Below are 22,383 nucleotides of genomic sequence, written 5' to 3'. Positions count from 1 at the left end.
CTGAGTATATGGTATGAATTTTTACTCGATATCTTCAATTTAGCATTCCTCAGACAAAGGCTCTTGAAAGAGAGACAGGCAGATGGTGACATAGAACAAAGTGATCTTATAAGGATTTCTTTTTCCTTAAAAGGTACGGAACCCTAAAAAAGTAAATACAATATAATATAAAATGTAACAAATATAATAACCACCTTATAAAAAATAAAGGTGCAAATAATTCTATAATAGTGTGTATATAAGTTTTAATAGAAAATATATCATCATTCACTAAATATTTATAATGTTGTACTTTGCCAAAATTATACTATAGTACAGTTTAGGTGCAGGTCAACTGACGCCCTTTTATATATTAAATGACAAAATATGTGCAAATTACAAAGTAAATAAAAAATAAGTTTAAATAAAATTGTTAAAATTATCATAATATTTATATTTTTTATCTAAATTGAAAAAATCACAATAAAAATAAAACAAGTGTCGGTAAAACAGTCCAACAACACATGACAGTAGTATAAAAACGACATCTATCGAAATATATGGGATTTATTATGTGAACATTTTTGTCACCTCACAGCCACTATTGAAACTTAAGGTTCATACACAAACTTATTATTATAAATAAAGTTTCTGCTAAAAAATAAGGAAACATTTAAAAAATAGTATACTCATAATATATATTATAGGATATTTTATTAATATCTTATTTATTGTGCACAAAATTCTATTTTATTACAGAAAAATGTGACGCTATCTAGAGGAAGTTATAGTAAACTACAGCGCTATCTATCGGCGCATGAGTCAAAGTGGCGACTAGTTCCAGCTCGTTCCGTAGCGCTCAGAACCCAAACAATGAATTCCAACATGGTGGCAATGTGGTACACAGTTTGAAAATGCAGGCCGTGTCATGCTTTGAAAAAAATCATTTTATACTGGAATTTGGTGGAAAATGTCGGACCCTAAACGTGCTAATCTTATAACAGTGAGTGGTGCAAAAAGTACACTAAACAAATTGAAGGAAACAGTGAGATTAACTATAAATTTGGACGAAAGCAACGAAAAAGCATATCCAGAGCTGGATTACAAGGAACTAGTCAGAGCAGTGCTGGTAAGTTATAACAGAAAATCATAGTAATTTACGCAACCATACTGGTTTTTCAGCTCTTTGTGTTATTGGGGATCGTGTGAAATAATACGAGAGCAATACACCGCCGCATTTGGCGGCTAAAGATGGTTGTAAACCGAGCTCTTAGATTTCGCTTAGGATATTTTTTGCTTACGTTACATAGCTTTGCATTAGTATTGTTACATGATTTTGCGTCCACGGGCCGCGCGAGAAGCCCAGATATCGGTCGCCATGTTTGCAACAATCTAAGAAGAACGTCAACCTAGGACATCCTTTACGTGGGCAATGTTTTGATCGCTCTCTGAGACCGATTATCAATATTTTATACGTTAAATAAATAAGATATTAATAAGAATGCACTAGAAATATTATAATGATTAATTGATGACGATACCGGTGTGTTATTTAGATAGGTGATCGAGCGAAAGTAGTAGTGTTGGATGACCTAGGTTAACGCGCCTATTGCACTGTTTCCGGCAAAGGGACTATTTTTAGGTTACTTTCTAATTACATACAATTTTAACATTATTTATGCGTTTTTTATCGAAACATATGGTTACTAATTATATGCATTGACATTAAAAGTCATATAGAGATAATGTTTTTATGTGTGCGTGTGCAATTTATATACACTGAAGGCTGACACACAATTGTAAAATAGAATTTTTATTGTCATTATATTTCATTTGTATATATTATGTTAATATATGTAATTTGTTTGTATAATGTCTTTTTCATTTGCGATTCGTTTCGCGTTTTTGGCGTAAACATTGTATATTGTGAGACAAACTTGTAGTTGGCAGAACTGGGCATCGTTTACCTTTTAGTATTAAAAACATTGTTATAGTAACTTTTAATCGATATATCTATAGGTTATGTTATGTATTATAACATCCATTTTGTATAAACTAGTGTGTGTGAATGTTAATTATACATTTATACACTGTTGTTTTGACGTGTATGAGGTTATTTTGTGTATAATCTGCGTTTTATGTAGGTATATAAGTTGCGCGTCATTTTACGTGTTTATACATATGTAATGGATAAGCTAATGACCTCGTTAAGGGAATATGCTATTTTTTTCGCGGTTTTTTTTTGTTTTTTTTTATTACTTTTCTGCTGTTTTCTTATTCTATTAGTAATGAACAATGATATTTAGTGTAATTTATGTATCTTTAAGAAAAAAAATTATTTAGGCATTTTATTATAATGACGTGATTTATCGTTTCTCTATTACAAAATATATTTTTGCGCCTTTTATGAATATTTTATTTATTTTTGAAATTTCAATATTATGACGTGATTTATCTTTTTTTTTGTTATCTTCATGTTGAATATGTTTATTTGTTTCGTGCAGAGATTATTTTAGAATGGTTATTATCCTTATCTTCTGTACCTTGTGAGATAAATAGATAAGAAAACCTACATTGTTTTTTCGTTTACTAGCCTTCGCGTTTAGGTTTACTTGCAATTTTTGTTAAATATAAAATAATATTAAGTAATTATTTGTTAAATTGGTTATTATTGATTTGATATAAGCAGTGATATTAAATACTATTCAATATTAAAGTTTTGATAAGAATGATAAGAAATGAGATTTTACAATCCTCTTATATTTAATCTTTATTGAAGTAATTGAAATACACATAAAACAAGAAAATTCATTAATCTTAAAAAAAAACTACTATTAATTATTTTTATTAAGATTCATATATTTTTTTGTAAATAGTATTTAACTATTTATTACTTTATTTTCATAAAAAGTACATTTTTCATACTTGTTTTGTAACATGCAGGTAAATGGAATTATATTTTTAAATTCCTTGCTTATCGTAGTAGTGCTTGTAATTATTTTTAAAGCTAAATATTATTCATACAAGAATAGATAGCTAAACTATGAAGATAATTATGTATTAAAGATATTTCTTTTTATATTGACACAAATTGTAATTAGGATGTTTTGAATTCACACTTTCTGTATGAAATATTCTTCATATTTTTTTATTATTAAATAATTATCTGTGTATATCAAAATAGCTAAAATCTGTATATAAATCACACAACACATTCTAGTGAAATGGGTTACATTAAAACAAAAAGTGATGTATTATTACCTTAATTTTATTGCCTAAATTATTCATTGATAAATAGGCTATCTGACATAAAAATATAATTTTAATTTAAACCAGTAGCTTCTTAGATGACTGCATGTTAAATGCAGTCATCAAATAAATTTTTTCTTTATACTATTGGTAAAATAATATACAAGTTTAATTATAATTAAAATAAATTATACACTCTGAAATACCTTAATATATAAATATATGTATAAATAAATATGATATAAACATTTTGATATAAAATAATGTCACTAGTGAATCATGTTTAACATTCAAGGTCTTTGCGAGAGGATTTTGCCTTTCAGCTTGTTTACGCCTATTCAATCTTGCTTATTCAATATTGAAATACAAATGAATTTTCATTGTTTTTATATGTTATATAAAAATTATAAGTAAATATTTTATATTTAAAAAATCTATGAAATGTTTTCTAACTAAACTTCTAACATATATAGTATAAATTATTTCTTAAAGTAGCTAATATTTTAATCTATTTACAGTAAAATAACCTATTATTTCTTGGCCTCATAATTTGACTGATAATAATATTTATTACTGAAATTATTACATTTCTAATATATTATCAGATATATTTGAAATTGTGAATAATTGATAATTTATTCTTAATATAATATATAACAGAATGCTTGATGTTTTTTTTTTATATTTTATATATCTCTTTAATATTATGAACTAACTATGCCTCTAACTTTATATGTGTGAGAAATTAATTAAAGGAATTCATTACAATTAGTAATTGAATACTTTCAATTCAAATAATAATTTCTGAATAATGTCCTCAACCAAACAAACTCTTCAGCTTTTTAATATTTGTTTAGATATGGTATAATTCATTGTATTTTTTTTGTTTTAGGGAAAAGAAAAAAGAATAAACGGCACCACACCACCAGACAGCTTCTTTGATAATGATGATGATGTTAAAAGGAAAGCTAGGGAATTTGAAAGGAAATATGTTAGTACTTCATTTATATATATATATATATGTATATTAAACAGTGAAGCTAAATAAGATTATATTGTTGTTGCTTTACCCTGTATCTCAGATTTAGCTGAATAAGCATAGGGAACCGGTTCCCTGTGCACCACCTAATTTTAGAGGTATTGTATGTTAACAAGGAACTCAACACTGCCTTTTGTCTCCTTGCCAGAGTGAGGAATTTTAAATAAATCATTCTTCCTAGTAGAAATTTATCCAACCGTCGTGCAAACAGCGCCACAGCAGCCTCAATATTTATTATTGACAAAATTATTTATTATATTTAAATATTTTAAGAGTTATATTGTTTTGTTTTATTTTAAGAATAATGTTGTTTATGTATTTTTTAAATAGTTTTATCAATTATAACAATAATATTAAGAAACTAAGCACAAAGTCAACAGAGGTTGATTACAAAAACTCATTAGGTATTCCACATTCCCATTTATTTCACAATTAAATATGAAAACTAACTACTTTGAAAATTGTTATTGGAATATTCTAAGCCTTGTTAGCTACTTAGCTGTTACTTGCTCACAAGAAGCACATTTTTATTTTGTAGTAATTATTATTTTTCAATTTATTTTTACTATCAATAACTTGATATAATCATTTTGTCCTTTGAGAGAACATCTAAATCCTACTAATACTATAAATGTAAAAGTTTGTGAAAATGGATGTTTGTTGCACTTTCACGTTAGCGGGCAAAGCCGAGTTTGGGTCGCTAGTGCCTAAATATTTTTTTTAATGGGGGGGTTATCCCCTTTCGGAAATTTTTTTAAAAATGTTTTATTATCATCATTTTAAACATAATATTTCAGGGTGGCCAAAGCACGTATGGCAAGAAAAGCGGGACAGTTAAAAACAAATTCGCAGATATTGGGGCTGGTTACGATGACAACGATTCCTTCATCGACAATACTGATGCGGTACGTTAGTAGTACATACAAAACATAAGCCCGGTCTATTGACCGTAGTAACTATACAAATAAACAACAGCAAATTTTTCAACATTAAAATGTTTGTATAGATAAATAACAAAATGAATTATAATATTTCAGTATGACGAAAAGATAATCCCAGGTGTGGATACCAAACATGGTGGATTCCACATACACAGCGGCTCTCTAGAGTTCAAGCCAGTCAATGAGGTGGATCAAAACTTCAGGGATAATAGAAAGGTATGTTATATGTACCATTTAGTTTGCTTATTATATTTACTAAGCACAATAAGGATATTTTATTTTTTAATTTTTTCAATTTTGGTCATGTGATGTTAAGTTTATTATATTTTAATATTATCAAGAAAGTTCAAACAAATAAATGGCTGCATCTAAACTTTTTATATGTACTACATTAGTAAGAAAACAAGCATGCGAGGAATACTATCCTACCGTCATACAGTAAAACTAGTTCGGAGAGTAGTGCTAATCAATTATTGTTAGCTTAGCCAAAATTGTATTACTGTTAATTATACGCCATTAATTGTAATAGGTTAAGATTTATATATATAAATAAATAAATAAATAAAAGTTAACAGTCTGATGATGTTAAGATTATAACTTATACACATTTGATTTACAATTTATGACATAATTTCTCGAATTTATTAAATAAAATTCCGGAAAAGTTTAAGACGGTACTCTGTGTCTGACATCGCCTTGCAAAATGTTTATCAAATCACCGCGGTTCCACCATACTAACATATATTTATTCTTTTTATATTCAGAGACGCAAGATATCAAGCAGTAGCAGCAGTAATAACTCTGATTCGTCATCGGATTCAGACAGTCAAGATGCGAAGGAAACGAAGGGTATCACCAATGGGGTTGATTCCCATGATACTGAGCATAGGAAAAAGGTATGGGTTTTATTGGTTTCAAACTACCAATAAGTGAAGTTAGTGTTATATTTAGGCCCTTACGATTGTGGGTTCACTTTGGGTGAACTCCAACTCGTACTTGACCTGTTTTTTATATTAAAACTAGCGACCCCCTTGCGGCTTCGCCCGCTTTTACTACTGGATTATTCATATAATGTATGTTTGCAAAGCACTTAATATAATGTGAAAATTAATTAAACCCCAATGCAACCCGCATTTTCGTAGTTTCAATAAGGATTTTCCAATTGTTTTACACAGCAAGGATTTTTTAGTAGGTACCGTAATTTTAAATCTGTGCTACTAATCTTTTCAAGTACTTATTAAAATATATTTAAATGACTATTTTTAGATAGTTAAATGACTATTTTTAAACGGAAGAAATTATAAACAAAAGCCTACCTACTAATAACTACTACAAAAAATATATCGCGCTGGAATAATACATTCAACTCTAATTATCCAATACGTGCAAACGCATCTAAATCTTCGTTGCTATAAAGGCAGGCGGGTTTTTTTTTTGCTTGTGGTTAATGCTGAAGAGGGTATTCTGTCCCTGATGAAAAGCAAGCACTACGTGGCTGCCTGTGAGGAAAATTAAATAGAATGCATCGGCCGGGAATCAAACACGGGCCGCCCGCGTGGCAGGCGAGCATTCTACCACTGAACCACCGATGCGTGTAAAGCAGGCGGGCGCGGCGGACGCATGGCGAGTGGCGAGCCGTTTCGCAGCAAGGATTTTTTGATATTGTAACAACTTCTAAAGTACTTATTAAAATGAAAAACAGTAAAGACAGTTTTGATCTACATTAAATGGCCAACGTAACTAATATACTTATTTATATGCTGAGAGTAAGGGATAAGTAAAACTTAAGTCGGCACAGCTGATGAGTCAACGGCGTGATGTGTCAACAATTAAATGCGTTTTTCTCTCAAACTATTCGCAATTTCGAAATTGTGTGAAAAGCAAATTTTATCTTCGTTTAACGTAGAAAATTAATAAAGTATTTTAAAGGATAAGGATTAATACCATTATGGAAAAATATCCCTCACAATAAAAAATATATTGAAATTATTATTTTTAGACAGAAATATGAACACTACACGTTATCCTTAAAAGATAAAAATATGCTCTCGCGGACTTTTTTGTAGATCTCATTGAGAGGAACAATACTCCAGTACATTTTTTTCATGTAGTACTTACCATTAAAGCAGCGCATGCGCGAAAGTGTCTCAGCGGGTAGAACTTTATTCATATTTTTCGTATTTATGTTAATTTACATAAGAATGTACAAATAATAAACTATATATAAACCTTCTACGAAAAATACTCGACCTAATGGTGAAAACCGCAGTTTCTAACTCTTCTTCTTCTAAACCGGTGGTTTAGAAGAAGAAGAGTTAGAAACAACAGACAGACACGAAAAGCGACTTTGTTTTATAAGATATAGGATAAATCATAAAAACCTAGCCGCTTCTGCTATAACTGTGTGTACAAATATTTACTGATAAGTGCGTCAATATAGATTTTGGAAACTGAATAGACTTTAGTGTAAAATATTTTCTCTGTTTACAGAAGAGTAAAAATAGTGATAAGGAGAACGCCAAGAAGATAAGAAGGACCGACTCCTCTGCCCCTACATCTGGAAAGCAGACATCTGATGGTAATTTTTTTTATTTTTAATTTAAATTAAAAAACAATGGTCATTAGTAAAGTTTACTACTCTGTTCAAGATTTTTTAAAGCCAGACATTTGTATGTATGAAATTAAAATATACTTGAATTAGGGGTTCAATTCCTCTTTCTAGTAAGAAGACAAACTCCACCACTGACTTATCTAATATTTTATTAAATAAATAAATTTGATATTGACGTAAGCCCGATAGGTTGTGGATTCGTTGCCCACTCGAGACAATTAAATATTGAATATTTTCATTTTCGCGCTCTGGTAACGGAGGTAAAGCGCGCCGTTGAATTGCGCCACTCTCCAACTTCATGTCTCCAGAATTCGGCGGAAAATAGGATACAGAAGTGTCTTAACACTAGGTTCCCATGTTACCACTGCTACAAATTTAAAAAATAATAAATTTAATATTAATTAGTAACTTTCATCTACAGACAATGCTCAAGGTGATGGTGAAAGTGCAGATTCAAGGTCGTCAGATTCATTAACATCTAAACCGGCGCCCAGCTCCGAGAATGCCATCACATCAGACAGTTCTAGGTTAATAATTTGTTATATGTGTGTATAATATCAATGTGCGGCGTTGGGTAACGTCACTCAAATTACTATGCCGGCCAGTTTGATTGATAAAGCGTTGAAATGATTATGCCGTTTCTGATATAAGCGTGCACAAACGAACAGACAAACAGACAGAATTAATAATTGATATTAATAATTATTATTGTGTAATTTAGGGATATGGAATCGAAGGAGGAAATGAAACAGTTGCCGTCGTCAGTGAATCAATTGTTAGAAGAGTTTGAAGTACTAAGCCGTCAACTCAGTAAGGAGGACACTAAAATTGAACAGTGTGTTGGCAGGTAATAAGAACTGTTTAATATTTAAAATAAACATTGAAAATTGGTAAAATCCATTCTACCACCGAAATTATACTAACATATAGAATTTAGCTAATATAATTTAGTAATAACAGACACAATTTTCTTTCACATTCCAGCTTAGAACGTGCGTTAAACAAAGCGAGTGCGAATGAGAATATTCGTCGTATAACTTCCAATTATGTAGCCAAAATGCTCAATGTGACTGCCGATAATAAATTATTACAAAGGCTGAGGAGGGAAACACTGCCACAAATTGAAACTAGTATGTATCTATTTTATTAACTAGCGATACAGGGGCAGCTTCGCCCTCTTAAACTTATTGTTATATTATAAGTTCTTTTAAATTCATGCTGTGCTTCACGGAGTGTTAAAACACTCCGTCCCCCCACTTTCTGCCAATTTCTGGAGGCATTGCGTGTTGAGTGGCAGAACTCAACGCCGCGCTTTGCCTCGACACCAGAGCGAAGAAATGCAAATATAAACGTAAATATATTATAAGTAAATTGTACAAAATATTTTTACATGTTAGGTTCAATTTCTCTTTGTAATAAGAAAACAAACTGATCTGTATAGTGAATAACAGAAACGACTATCGTGACCTTATATGCAAAATGCTAAAAAATAAAAATTCCACCCTTTTTCTTTTGCATATTTTTGATAATATAAATTGTATTCAATAAAGAATAAATATATATTGATCAGCATTTGAAGACTTGTTCATCGGGATAGTATGTCCAAATGGCTTATTTAACTATATTTAATATTTTTACATAATTTCTATAGCTATAGAAAAAAATCAAATGTCTAACTAAAATAGTCTTTCTATCTTTTTCTATATAATAAAATATATTTGTTTACTATTTCAGCTCCAATACCGCCAACTACCTCTCAAATTGCTCAACCCACTGCCACTATTATTACGACAACAATTACAAATACAACTAGTACTACTAGTAGTAATAACTTCAAGAGGAAAGCTGACGACATGTTGGATCATATGGATGTTAGTATGTTGACACTGGCTGAGAAAGAAGCTAAGATTGAAGATACTTTAGTTAGGTAATTATCTGTTATTTTATGCTATATGAGGCAGAAAGCGTAGTAGGCAGAGGGAAAAGCTAACGTGTATCGAGTCAGGACTCAACGCCGTGGTTTGTCTTACTAAAGAGACGAAATAATAGTAATTCAGTGTGAGTGAGAATAGAATCCTTAACCATCGCTTTTACAGTCAAGTCCTGTGTTTTAGCAACATGAAAGCCTGAAAGTAACAGTTGTGCTATGTAAATAAATATTAAGTTAATGAGTCACAAATAAAAATAAAATAGCAAGTGTTCTAAAGTCCACGCAAATGAAGTGGAAAATCAAAAAGTTGACTGGAATTCCTACAACCAGCATATAAGCTGCATGGCCTATAAGCAATATATAACCAGAAAAAAGTAATTATATAATTTTTCTTCAGATTGTTAGATCCATATATATACATAAAAATATTGCTTACTATGCAAATCATATTAAACATTCTAAAAATATTACGATTTTTATAATATTTCAGATTAAAAATTTTAATAGAAGAACGCAAGCCAGCCATGATAGCTGCTTACAAAGCTGACTGTGAAAGGGTGCAGGAAGAAAAGTGTGTATTATTTGACGCTTATTTATAAAATTTGAGGCCATAGTTTCTCACTGTAACTTTCATTTCCTTGCTGTGTACATAAATACAGCATTGAGTTCAAACACTACTACAAATATTTTATTTGGCTGTTATATATTAACTATGGTGCGGTCGCTGACTCGTCGCCGCCCTGGAATTAAGTTTTCTGATTTTTTGCATATTATTTACTCTGAAATAAAATAATGAAAAGTAAGAAACAAATCTAAAATCAAATCTGCGCAGCTAACAAGAGGGCCGCCAGGGCTCGATAGTACTGCATTAAAAACAAATTTTAATACGAATTCCTTATAAAACTCATGTTTCCAGGAAAAAGCTCCAAACAACAAAAACAGACGGTCCAACAACAGACAAAAGGCGTCCCAAACGTCGTTTCCCATGGTGTTCCCGTGCCCGAGCCCTACTCATGAGGTTAGCTTCCCTAGCCGGCACCGGTAGAGACGCGGCTGCCCTACTATCCAGTAGGGCTCTACCCTTGTTCCCTGAAGGATTTGTCAGGATGCCTACACTGTTGAAACAGGCTGAGTGAGTTTGTATATATATATATTTGTATCTGTACATATATAGGATAATAGTAGGGCCATCGTACCCAATATGATGGAATAGTTGTGGGTTCATACTTATGTGGTTCTTCTGACAATCAGTGGTTAGTGGCTCTAGCCGACACCGGCGAGGAGAAGGAGGCGAAGGGTGGTGTAGGGAGACGGCTGCCAATGCCGAAGGATTTGTCACAATGCCCACACTTAAAACAGTTTGAGTGACTTTGTTGTTGTACTATGGATATTAATTTTCGTTAACTTTTACTCACATGTACGTGCTTAGACTTAATCCAAAAAATATCTCATCAATGAAAATTAAACTCACTACTCATTTAATTAATTAAACTAAACATTTAATTTGTGTAAATTTTATGTGCAATAAAGTATATTGTATTGTTCTCCAAATCTATTACTATTGTTACATACATTTAAAAAATATTCTATATTTACCTATTTTTTTTTATTTCAGCCTACATAAAGAAGTTAAAGCGTCTGATCTGAAACGACCACGTGCCGGTTCTATGTCACAGCCCTCGCCAGTTATAACTAATGTTCCACAATATGCAGAAACACTTCAGTTCCCAAGCTCCCTTACAGTAACTACTTCTATCAAAACTATAGACAATAATGATGAAAAAGAAAAATATAAAGCTAATACTACAATATCACCTAACAATTTTACTATTAACAAGGAATTGATAATAGAAAAAACAGAAGATAGAAAACGTGAAGATGTATACAAAAGAGAAGATATACCTAATAATATAGGCAGTATAACAATAACGCCGGTCAATACGCAAAAAGACAAGAAATTAAGTGAAAAATCTAAAGAGGCGTTAATACGTGTAAAATCACCAGCTGCTCTCAATGAAATGGTACATAAAAAGGATAAAGTTAAGAAACTGGAGAAAATTAAGAATATTGATACTCCATTACATATTGATACTAATATTTCTAACAAAAAAGATTTAACAAGCCCCAAAAATAAAGAGGAAATATCCCAAAAACATATTGAAAATTTGAGAATGATGGAGAATAATATTCCCAGACCGAGTTTAGTTTCGGTTCATCATTCACCAACATTTGTCAAACCTGATAAGAGACCGCCAGAAGTCAAGAAAAAAAAGGAATTAATTATAGTGTCAGATATCAATCCTTTAGATGATAACATGCAAGAACCAGTCAATTTAGATGATAGTAGCAGTGATTTAGAGATAGTGGAGGACAAATTGGACAAAAGTGTGAACACCAAGTGTCAAAGTGAAGTGCCTTGCAAGGACAAAGTGAAAGTGAACAGCGTAATTGAGAACACAAGTGTGAGTGTTAGTGATGCGGATGAGATCACCGAGGAGGATATTGCGGGGCTCACGAGGAGTATACAGGATATGAAGGTTAGTGTTTGTTTGTTTTTTTTTTTATTTGATTAGGCAGGTTCCAAAAGACATGTGTCTGAGTCCCCCCTATATTCAATTTTTATATTGCACTTTAGACACTTGAATAAAGCTGTTGAGTGTGACATGAGTGTCAACAAGTCTCTTATGATTTGAATAACATTAGATAAATTGTATCTACTTAATAATAGTTAACCTTTAATAAGTATTTCTGAGTGCATCTATTTTTTTTTCATATTTAAGTACTTTTATAATTGTATTATTAATTTTTTTTTGTTATATATTTTTTATTTTTATTTCAGAATTCACAAGAGCTGCCAAATTTAAATTGTAATTATGGGAGTGTTATTACAAGTAAGCATTCATTTCAATTTATATTTAATTCATTAAGTCAACTTTTTCTAACCTTCTATAATGATGATGATGATGTAATTTGTTTTTTTTATATAATGTATATTTTATATACTGAATTGAATATTATATATATTTTTTTCCAATGTGAGCAGAAATTATTCCTTATTGGTTGTAAAAAGCATAAATTATTTAATAATTAAAAAATGTCAGTAAATTCTATAATTTTTAATAAGTATACTTATAATTATTAGGTTGAATATTTTTTTATTAGAGTTAGCTATGAATTTGAATGTCAATCTTTATAGAGATATATGTTTCATGAGATTAAATAACAATTATATTGTAATTAACCAAGTACCATTAGTATTTAAAGACTTTTCTGTTTGCAAAAACAATTATGTAACTTAATACCCCCATAATTAGTCAAAATAACCATATTAATCATACCATTTTAATGGCACTTAAGTTCTAATTAACATTTCTATCTACTATATTTAATACAAAATTTCCTCACAAAGGCCCGAGAAGCAAGAGCAAAAACACGTACAGCAGAACAGACTCTCGATCTAAAGACAATCTGTAAGTTTGTCTGTAACTATTGAATTAGCTCGCTAACTTTATTGTTTTTGTTTTTTTGTTATTCCAAAAGTGATCACCTATCTAAAATGTAAGTCAAGTGACCAATGTCAACCCTTACATTTGAAGAATTACTATTAATAATTCTTTACTAACTTTCTTATAAAAGTTATGTTGAATGTCATAATAATAATTACAAATAAAATATGTAACTTTTTGTACATATTCAAAAGTTTTTATTTTTAAGTTGCTCCTTAGATATTTTTTATGCACTATCCATGTAAATATATTTTTAGTAAAATCATGAAATTAAAAGTTAGCAAGTTAATTTCAATTTGTGGCTAACATGTCATGCTTTCCGAACTATGTTGTCTATGGTAGAGACAAGTTAATATAAAAAGAAACTAAGATAGAAACTACAGGAATGTGATACTTACTAGAGATAATAAAATGTAAATTGTGGTAAAAAGCCACTTGTTATCGAAGGCCAGAAGAAATATAGATTCATGACAAATCATTTCAAATTACATAAATAAAACATTTTTTTCTGTAGTTATTTTTTTATAGAAATAAAAATATTTCGATAATGGAGATTACCATGAGGAAATAAATAAATAAGATAGATAATAAAGTTTTTTTATAATAAATTTTAAGATTATTGTGATTTATAAAATCTTGGTAAATTCCTTATAACATGTCTCTACCTATATATGTATGGGCTTCCTATGTATATCACATTACATTAAATTAACAAAAGAATTAATTAATTAAATAATTCATTAAAAAATTCATTAAATTAACGTTGTCCATATTTTTTTATATTACTTAAAATAAACATGAGTTAATACTTATAATGATAATAGATCTTAATGCTACGTTCCCAGGTTCCCTCGGCTTACACTGCTATGTGCGGGATACAGTATTAAACTAAAATAGTAGAATAATATAATTATAAATAACATTAAGTGTATTGATTATACAAAACATGTCTCATTGAAAATCATGTTTATGCAATATTTTATTTATGAAATTAATTTTTTACTTCTCTCCATGATATTACTTTTAGACATATTTTTTTTTACTTTTCATTTTTGTCTAACTAGATTTTTTTTAATGTTATTTAGAATTAGTGCAATTATGAATTCTGTTGTTCATGTAAGAGGCCAGACATAGCGCAGAAGCACGAGTGTGTGACTGTAAACGAGAAAGGTGTGGATTCAATTCCTACTTATTAAATAAAATTTTTAATATTTTCATTTCCTTGTTCTGGTATCGTGACAAAGTATGGTTTTGAGTTTGCACCACTCAACACGCTTTGCCCTCAGAATTCGGTGGAAAGTGGAGAGTGGAGTGTATTAACACTAGGCTCCCAATGTCTACCCTGCTACATGCGAGATACAAGATAAAGCTGAAAAACTGAAAAATACTAAATGTATTTTTAGAACGATGGATTTTTTGTTATTTTTTTTCTAAACAAAAAAGTAATTCAAAGGAAAATATAAAGTTTACAAACATTAAAATTTTCTTTATATTAAACCGATTTTTCCAAGTATAGATAATGAACTCAAAAGGAATGTAAATACTTATTTGGATACAGTGTTTTTTCCTTTTTTTTTCCACTACATCTAACTTGGTAGTGTTGTTCTACAGGTGTAAAGATCTATCATGTACCTATTAAACCAAACCAAAATAAATATATATTTTTTTTTATTATTATTCTTTTAAAAAAACCTGTGACTGACACATTTGCATAAAGATCATAAAGCATATTATATGTCACTACGTCATGTCATCATGCTTATCTAGTATTATCATGTCATAAATAGTTTGACAGAGTAACCTATAGTTGTTTAATTTGTTCCAGCGCAGAATGAAGAAAATACATTTTTTTGAACAAAATGGATGGATAGCATCACAGGTATATTATATTTTTTAATTAAATAGTATTTTTAATTTGACTGATTATGCTATTATGGTTATAAACTAAATTTGAAAATGTAAATAATAAATATATACCTATAATCAAATTTATTATATATTTTTATTATTATTTCTATGTTAAAAGAAAATGTTTCTTTTTGTCCACAGAAAGACGTAAATTCATTACTGCGCGATGAAGCGATGAAATGATATAATTGTTTTGAATGATATTTATTAGAAAGCAGCTTATTACTATAAGATATATAAAACTAGATCTACTGCCACGTCGCGAGATAACGAATATATGCATATAAAACATATAAATGCCAATAAATACATGTAAATGCAGATAAATATTATTTATAATAATCCTAAAATATTATATTAATAACAGACTTGCATAAAAAGTGAGATATGTACCAAAAATATATGTGTATATTATATGTAGTTTTTTCTAATCTTCACGCTGTATGCCGCAAGGCAAGGTATGCAGAGGGAATGAAGTGTTATGACACTCCGTTATCCACACACTACTCAATTAAGGTAACATTACATGTTGAGTAGTGTAACTCAATGGGAGTCGAACAAACTATCGTTTATATTATAATCATGTAATTCAATCATTGTAAATATTTGTATATAATGTTATTCTATTAAAAATCTAAAGTGACCTATCTCAAAATAATGCAATTTTTAAGAAATTACCAAAGACCCTTGGAATTTTAGATTAGATTAGATTTTTTATTGTGAGTTTATATAAAAATAAGTAAAAAATACATAAAGGTGAATTCAGGTGAATTAATTTTATTACCTCGCTTTGGTAGCAAGACAAAGTGCGGTTTTGAGTTTCGCCACACAACACACAATGTTTCGACAATTCATCAAGGACAACAGAGTGTCTTAAAATAAAGTTCCTTTGGCATACCCTGCTATATGCGGTATACAAGTGAAGCTAAAAAAGTCGCTCTTATTCTAAAGGTGGTCTTATGTCATATATTATAATTTAATATGTTCTAATGATTTGTGATAGTTATTTTCTCGTGACGTGTTCAGTACAATATATAGTATTATAATTATAAATCTTTTAGTTTTAAGTTGTGTAATACAGTTTTGAACCAACTTTGTAATATATTTGGATTGTATCAAGAGATTTTTCTTTTTTTTTCTTATTTAAATAAATAATTGGACGTGTAATATGTTATGCAAATTGATATATTTTTTTATATTTCACAGTTTGTATTTATTAATTGTGAATATGTAATAAAAAATGTTTAAAATAAAGAACAATTTAATTTTGTTTTATATAAAACTAGCGACCCGCCCCGCGGCGGTTTCTTCTAGTAGCAGATAACTAACTGTAGAACTTTCATAAATTGAAGATTTTTTAAATGTTTGAACCAAATGAAATAAAACAAACAATCAATGCTATGGGGAGCTTATTAGAATACAACAGTGAACAAGAATATTTGAATCGATTAAGGTATTTCTGAAATTTGCGTCCACAAACCACACCACCTTAAACAGCCAAAAATTTAGAAACTCACTGTTTTGGTTCTACTACATTTACAAATGCCGCCAATAATAGTTTTTCTAATAAATCTAAGTACAGACAGTGATCAGTTACATTTATATTATATGTATTGATGAATGGAAAAGATTGTTGAATTGGTATTTTCAAATTTTGATCTTTAATTACTTGATTTTTACCCTAACATTATAAATTAAATGATAAACAGGAAAGCTTAGATTTTGTACTTTTCTATAATCCATTTTTTACATAGAAAAAAATAATGACCGTCATAAAAATAATTTTTTATTTAGGTAACTACGTCCATTAATGGCCTAAAATAACAAAAAAATCTAATATATGTTACATTATATACATAAAAATGTACGCTTATTGGTCAGTAATTATTTAAAACATACATATATATTTTTTATGTTGAATCTGAAAATTATTGCAAAGTTGGTTCCAAACGAAAAGAAAAGCGACGCTTAAGAAGAAAACATTTGTATAGAAATTATGAAGAAAATATGATTTTAGATTTTCGCGATTTACTATTTTAAATGAAACTAACCGGATTAATCGCGTATATTTAGAATTATGAAGATGTTTGGGAACCCCACGTTTCATTTAAAATTGTGAAGAAAAATTATCGTTCCTACCGCGTCAGTGGGGAAAATGATGGGGAGACTTTATTGTATTAAAGTTTTTTTACTACAACTTGTATAAAGGTTGAGTTGATTCTTGTGGATATTCCTCACATACTATTTATACGTATAAATAATGTTGGTATGTATGTATGTGTTTTTGGTGTTATATCTTGTGAATATTTTATTTTAAACTATATACTTTAAAAATGTAAAATGGAAAAAAAATCTTATTTTAAAATTATGCATTTTCTTACTATAGTATTTTCTTACTATAGAATTGTTTTGCCGTAAAAAATCCTCATTTTAATTACAAAAATAATCGGGTTTTTATGAAAATCTTGCTTAGATTTATTTATTTATTTGCCGATGTAATTCTATAATATCAAAAAAAATTACATACATACGTACAAATATCCAAATATAAGGAATATCATGTAAATAAGAATCATCTCATAATATTTTGTATAAAAATTACATATTATTATAGTTTAAAATAGTTTTTCTTTTATTAAACACTACTATCTAATAGAATGATGCCTCACGACTTTCGATCTCTTATCCTCATTTTTTATTTCAAAGTGGCGACTTCATTTTATTTTATTTTGTGTGTTATTTTTTTCTGAAGACTACTCACAGTGACTGGTAAAATTTGATTTTGAAATCATCATTTAGATAGATATAATATTTCAATAAGTGCGGGTTCACGATCATTCGTTGTTTTTATAAAACAAACATTGTTCTTAATATAAAAAAGTGAATTTGTCGAAATAAACACTTATTTGTATGTAAAAAAATCTATTTATGAACTGAATGTTTATTATTTTTTATAACATGATATAAGAAAAGTAAATTTTATATTAAAAATATTCCCCACATAATTTTTTTTCAATACTTTTATGTTCTATGAAAACGATGAACGTATATTTTATATTTATTGACAGGCTTTTATAAGGTCGAGCTACATATGTAATAAAATCTAAGAATCTGAATTTAAACCACTTGTGTATAAACTAATGTAACACGTATAGGTAAGTAGAGGAACACTGGGTTGGCTTTTCTACAAGAACGAGGAAATGAAAATCTTAAATATTTCATTTCCTCGAGATCCTCGATTGAACCTATACAACCTATACCTATATTCTGTAGCATTTACAGTCGCATGCCGGTGCCCCTGCGCCACGACTGGCGACTGGCCACGTCTTCGTCTCTTTCTCTGGTATTCAATATGGATTGTATTAATTTACAAATATGCAATTTTAACATTATTTATTTAACTTTTTCAAAACAAATGTTGTTTGGTAATTTTTTTAAACAAATTTAAATAGCATTTACTTATCATGTTTTTATAGATTACTAGCTTTTATCTATGGCGGATTCGTCCGCGTTGTCAAATTGACATAAGTAAGAATTGGTACACAATAGGTTCCATCAGGGAGGGTCAGCTTCCTCGTTCTTCCTCACACAATGCCTTCAGAAAAATGAAAGTAATTTATTTAACATTTTTACTTTTTATATATAGAAGAGAAGAATATTGAAAAGTCTAGTCTAAATTTTATTTCTGTCATATACCTAGGTAACTTTTTTTTTAGTTCGTATGGTAATTTTAAAGTTTTTCCAAACAAAAATGAAATGTCTGTGTTTAAAATGTTTATATGTATGTATATAAAAGCTAATACTGCCATTATAAGATAAATATTAATATTATAGTGTTTTTAATGTCGTGGGGCTCGTAATGTTTTGTCGAGTTTGATTTCACGGTTTTTTTTAATTATTGTGTAATTTACCTGATTCCAAATTAATGTCCAATAAATATATTATGATAATGATAAATAAATATTTATAATGAATTCTTTTGTAGTTTTGTTTCTTTTTCTCATATGTTCGTTGTGTATTTTCTTTGATATGTCAAAGGTAGCAGGTAGGAGTTAATTGATTTTGTAAAGTATTAATCAATTTTATTAATTAGAAGAATTATATATATGTATATTTTTGATACCAAACTGTGTATTTAGAAAGAATATACTGAAACGACTTTTTGAAAAAATGACAGGATACAAAATAAAACAAACAAACATTGTGTTTATAATTATTTTTTTATTAATTTTCACAAAATTATTTATTAAAAGCCACAATTGTAAGGCTTTTAAGCTGTTAAAGCGACGACGGTTTTTAAATCGAATCCCCACTTACAGTCGAAGTGAGACAAACTCGCACTCGTGAGCTAGAACTGGAATTTAAGCTAACTATAAACTACTTTTATAAATGTTTATATTTATTTCATTATTATAGAAAATATTAACCGGCAAACGGCAGTCAAGCATCCTACGGCGGGCGGAACGCGCGGTCCGAACGCCGCGTCTAACGCCCGTCGCTATATGTAAATACAATCTCGTGTAAACATTAATCTTATATATTATTGTGAATATAATTTTAATTATATTTTTAATTTACGTATAACAGCTCAGTGTTTTTGAATACAAGCAACATCGACTAGTATTTGTGTAGAAGCTAATTTGTGATTTCTATACAATGATTTTGGCCACTGAGATTTCGTTTTAGAAAATCAGTGATAAATCATTGTTCCCTACATATTAGACTATTTAAAAGTACACCAAGTATTTTATTTTTCCCACTTAAAACGGTTTTCTTTATAGCGATTTAAATACAAATATATAATTATCGAAAGCTCAACGATTTCACACCCTTGTTATATGAGGCTATCTATACATATATTCGGCCGAGTGGCAAATAAACATTTTACCATCAATAATTTATTTAGAAGCTTAGAATTTTAAATATATAGTGTTATTAGTATTGCGGTTATATAATACAAAAAATATTTTATCTTTTGCAATACATAATTTTATACAAGCTTAAGCAAAAATAAACTCTTCACCTACACGTTATTTATTACTTAATTCTAAATAACTAATCCTAGCCATCTTGACATCAATCAGAAATCAGTAAGAGCGGTTTGTTTTGTTTTTTTTTTGTATTTATTACTCCTTTAGAAGATAACCAATTATGATGGTAGTAGCAAGCTGTTTCATAATTACATCAGTATTTGAAGCAGTGACCCGCGTTATAGTAACAACCACTGGGTCTAAACCGCTCTTAGTATAACAATTTCTTCATACCGTGCTCACAATATTCCACTAGAAACAGAATTTATTACATTTAGGTAATAAATTCCATTTCTAACAACTTTACCGACCAACCATTTTGCTACACTAAAATTATCCACCGCTACATTTATATATACAACATACGCTAATTAAATTATTCCATAATAAACAAAATGTTTGGAAAATAAAAATTAAAGTTAAATGTAAAATTAGTTTAGTCATATGCAACGAAACAGTCATATAATATTTTTGAATATGATTCGTGAAAAAATATATAATTAAGCAAAAAGGATGAAATTATGAAATTATTATTATTAATAATATAGAAAAGTAAAAAAAGTATTAACTATACACGAACTAAATATTCCAAAATGACTTGTCAAGCTGATTTCCTCTTTCAATGTACGTTGTCCGTCACGTCAACGACTGACCAGAAGCCATATTTTAATATGTTTTCTAGTCAGTCATTGATTGACAATTTCAAATCGCGTCAAAACTGAATATAAATGTAATTTGAATTTAGATGATAAAGTCTATTTTTTTTATTTATATACAAAGGAAAACAATAAAAATAACAAATAAATCCTTTTCGCAATAAATTTTCACGCTCAATACAAAATCACTTTAAAATTTACAAAAATAACATTAGGACTAGTTCTATAAAGGTAACTATAATATCATTAAATATACGAGACCATCAATTTATCTAACACCGACAAGCTTTATACACGAGAAACCAACAAACGTGAAACGTGATTACGTGTTAACGTGACAATATGATTGCGTGATAATGTGATTACGTGAAACGTGATAGATATGTACGTTAATATTATGCAACGAAATTTACTGTGTTATTTTATTTATATTATCTTATAGTTATGCATACTTCGGATTGTGAATATATTGAAATTTTGTAGGAAAATTTTTATGTAGCAGGATTTAAAGCCGTTTTTATTACTATGGACGGTATCAAATGCTGCTACGTTGAAATTGTGCATAAAATTTCAATATATATTATTAATTATATAATTTATAGTGTTTTGTCTTTTTTTTTAATATGGTTTAATAAATAAATTTTATAAATCTATTAAATCTTAATCTCAACTCATTCTAAACGAAACGAAAGTAAGATTTGTGCTATAGAGACGTATTTTAAACGGCATTTGGATGTCAAAATGAAATGTGCATTAAAATATAAAACAATCATTAATCGAGTACAAAATGGTCTATTTATATAAGTAAACATTTTAACAAAAATTAACAGAGTTAATTATTATTTAAAACACTGAATAATTCTAAAAATCGATTATATTTATCGCTATAAGTGGAACAATTTTCGCATCACTACATAATCGATTAAAACAAATATTCGTAGCGTTATCATTTATAATAATCAATCTGATATTATGGTTGTTTGCGCTGACTACAACTTGACTGACATCCCAACATATGTCATGACTGACCAATAAACACAATTCTGAACATTTTGACTTACTGACTGTACACTCTAATCTTTATATTATAATAATATTAACATCGATACATTTTCCATATAATAACGATACTCGAAGCGTGCGCGAGTAAAGGCGGCAAAGGCTCGCTTACAGTAACGATTATGTCACGTCACAGTGACGTCATGTTACTGTCACAGAGACGGTGCTGTCACGTCACAGTTACATTGAAGCGGTGACGTCAAAGTGACATTGTGATTGCAGTCAATGTGACAGTGACCTGGCACTCACGTCACGTCACGGTTATGTCGCAGTCACGGTAACGGCTCGGTGTGGTGCGGTTATTCTCGATATCAACCGCTGGGAGCTAGCTGTAAAAAAAGAAATCGATAAAATTATTTTATTTAATCACAAAAGAAAATCAATTAATTTAATCTTATTTGCAGACATACTAAAATATTTATAATATTATTTTTTTATTAATTGTCATATAATTAAAGAAGAAAAAACCTAAAGT

At 29.2% G+C, this 22,383-nt stretch overlaps 2 protein-coding genes across 9 annotated transcripts in view; one reads left to right on the top strand and one right to left on the bottom strand.

Moving 5' to 3' along the window:
• The first annotated feature begins 851 nt into the window (after positions 1–851).
• On the top strand, positions 852–19,140 carry yem (yemanuclein). 4 transcript variants are annotated; one of them, XM_085196918.1, is made up of 17 exons: positions 852–1,108; positions 4,121–4,219; positions 5,065–5,172; positions 5,305–5,424; positions 5,973–6,104; positions 7,699–7,786; positions 8,241–8,346; positions 8,541–8,666; positions 8,804–8,949; positions 9,554–9,746; positions 10,240–10,320; positions 10,666–10,881; positions 11,365–12,286; positions 12,589–12,640; positions 13,159–13,219; positions 15,086–15,134; positions 15,305–19,140. In XM_085196918.1, the coding sequence occupies exons 1-17, from the start codon at positions 950–952 to the stop codon at positions 15,344–15,346; spliced, it is 2,700 nt and encodes an 899-aa protein (XP_085053044.1). In that variant the 5' UTR covers positions 852–949; the 3' UTR covers positions 15,347–19,140. The 4 variants fall into 4 exon arrangements, with proteins under 4 accessions (XP_085053044.1, XP_085053045.1, XP_085053047.1 ...); XM_085196919.1 differs by having other exon boundaries at positions 15,081–15,134; XM_085196921.1 differs by lacking the exon at positions 13,159–13,219.
• A 224-nt stretch (positions 19,141–19,364) lies between these two features.
• LOC146532982 (protein Fe65 homolog) overlaps positions 19,365–22,383 on the bottom strand; it is a 59,863-nt gene continuing 56,844 nt past the window's right edge. For all 5 annotated transcript variants that reach the window (XM_085196922.1, XM_085196924.1, XM_085196925.1 and 2 more), the window contains exon 13: positions 19,365–22,237. The gene's annotated coding sequence lies outside the window, so the exon portion shown is untranslated. The remainder of the gene's footprint in view (positions 22,238–22,383) is intronic.

The sequence above is a fragment of the Heliconius melpomene genome, chromosome 13 (assembly GCF_056956725.1).
Source record: "Heliconius melpomene rosina isolate 202511_hmr_F chromosome 13, ASM5695672v1, whole genome shotgun sequence".
Taxonomy (NCBI): domain Eukaryota; kingdom Metazoa; phylum Arthropoda; class Insecta; order Lepidoptera; family Nymphalidae; genus Heliconius; species Heliconius melpomene.
The sequence above is the reverse complement of the archived record's forward strand: the minus strand, read 5'-3'. Positions and strand labels throughout refer to the sequence as shown.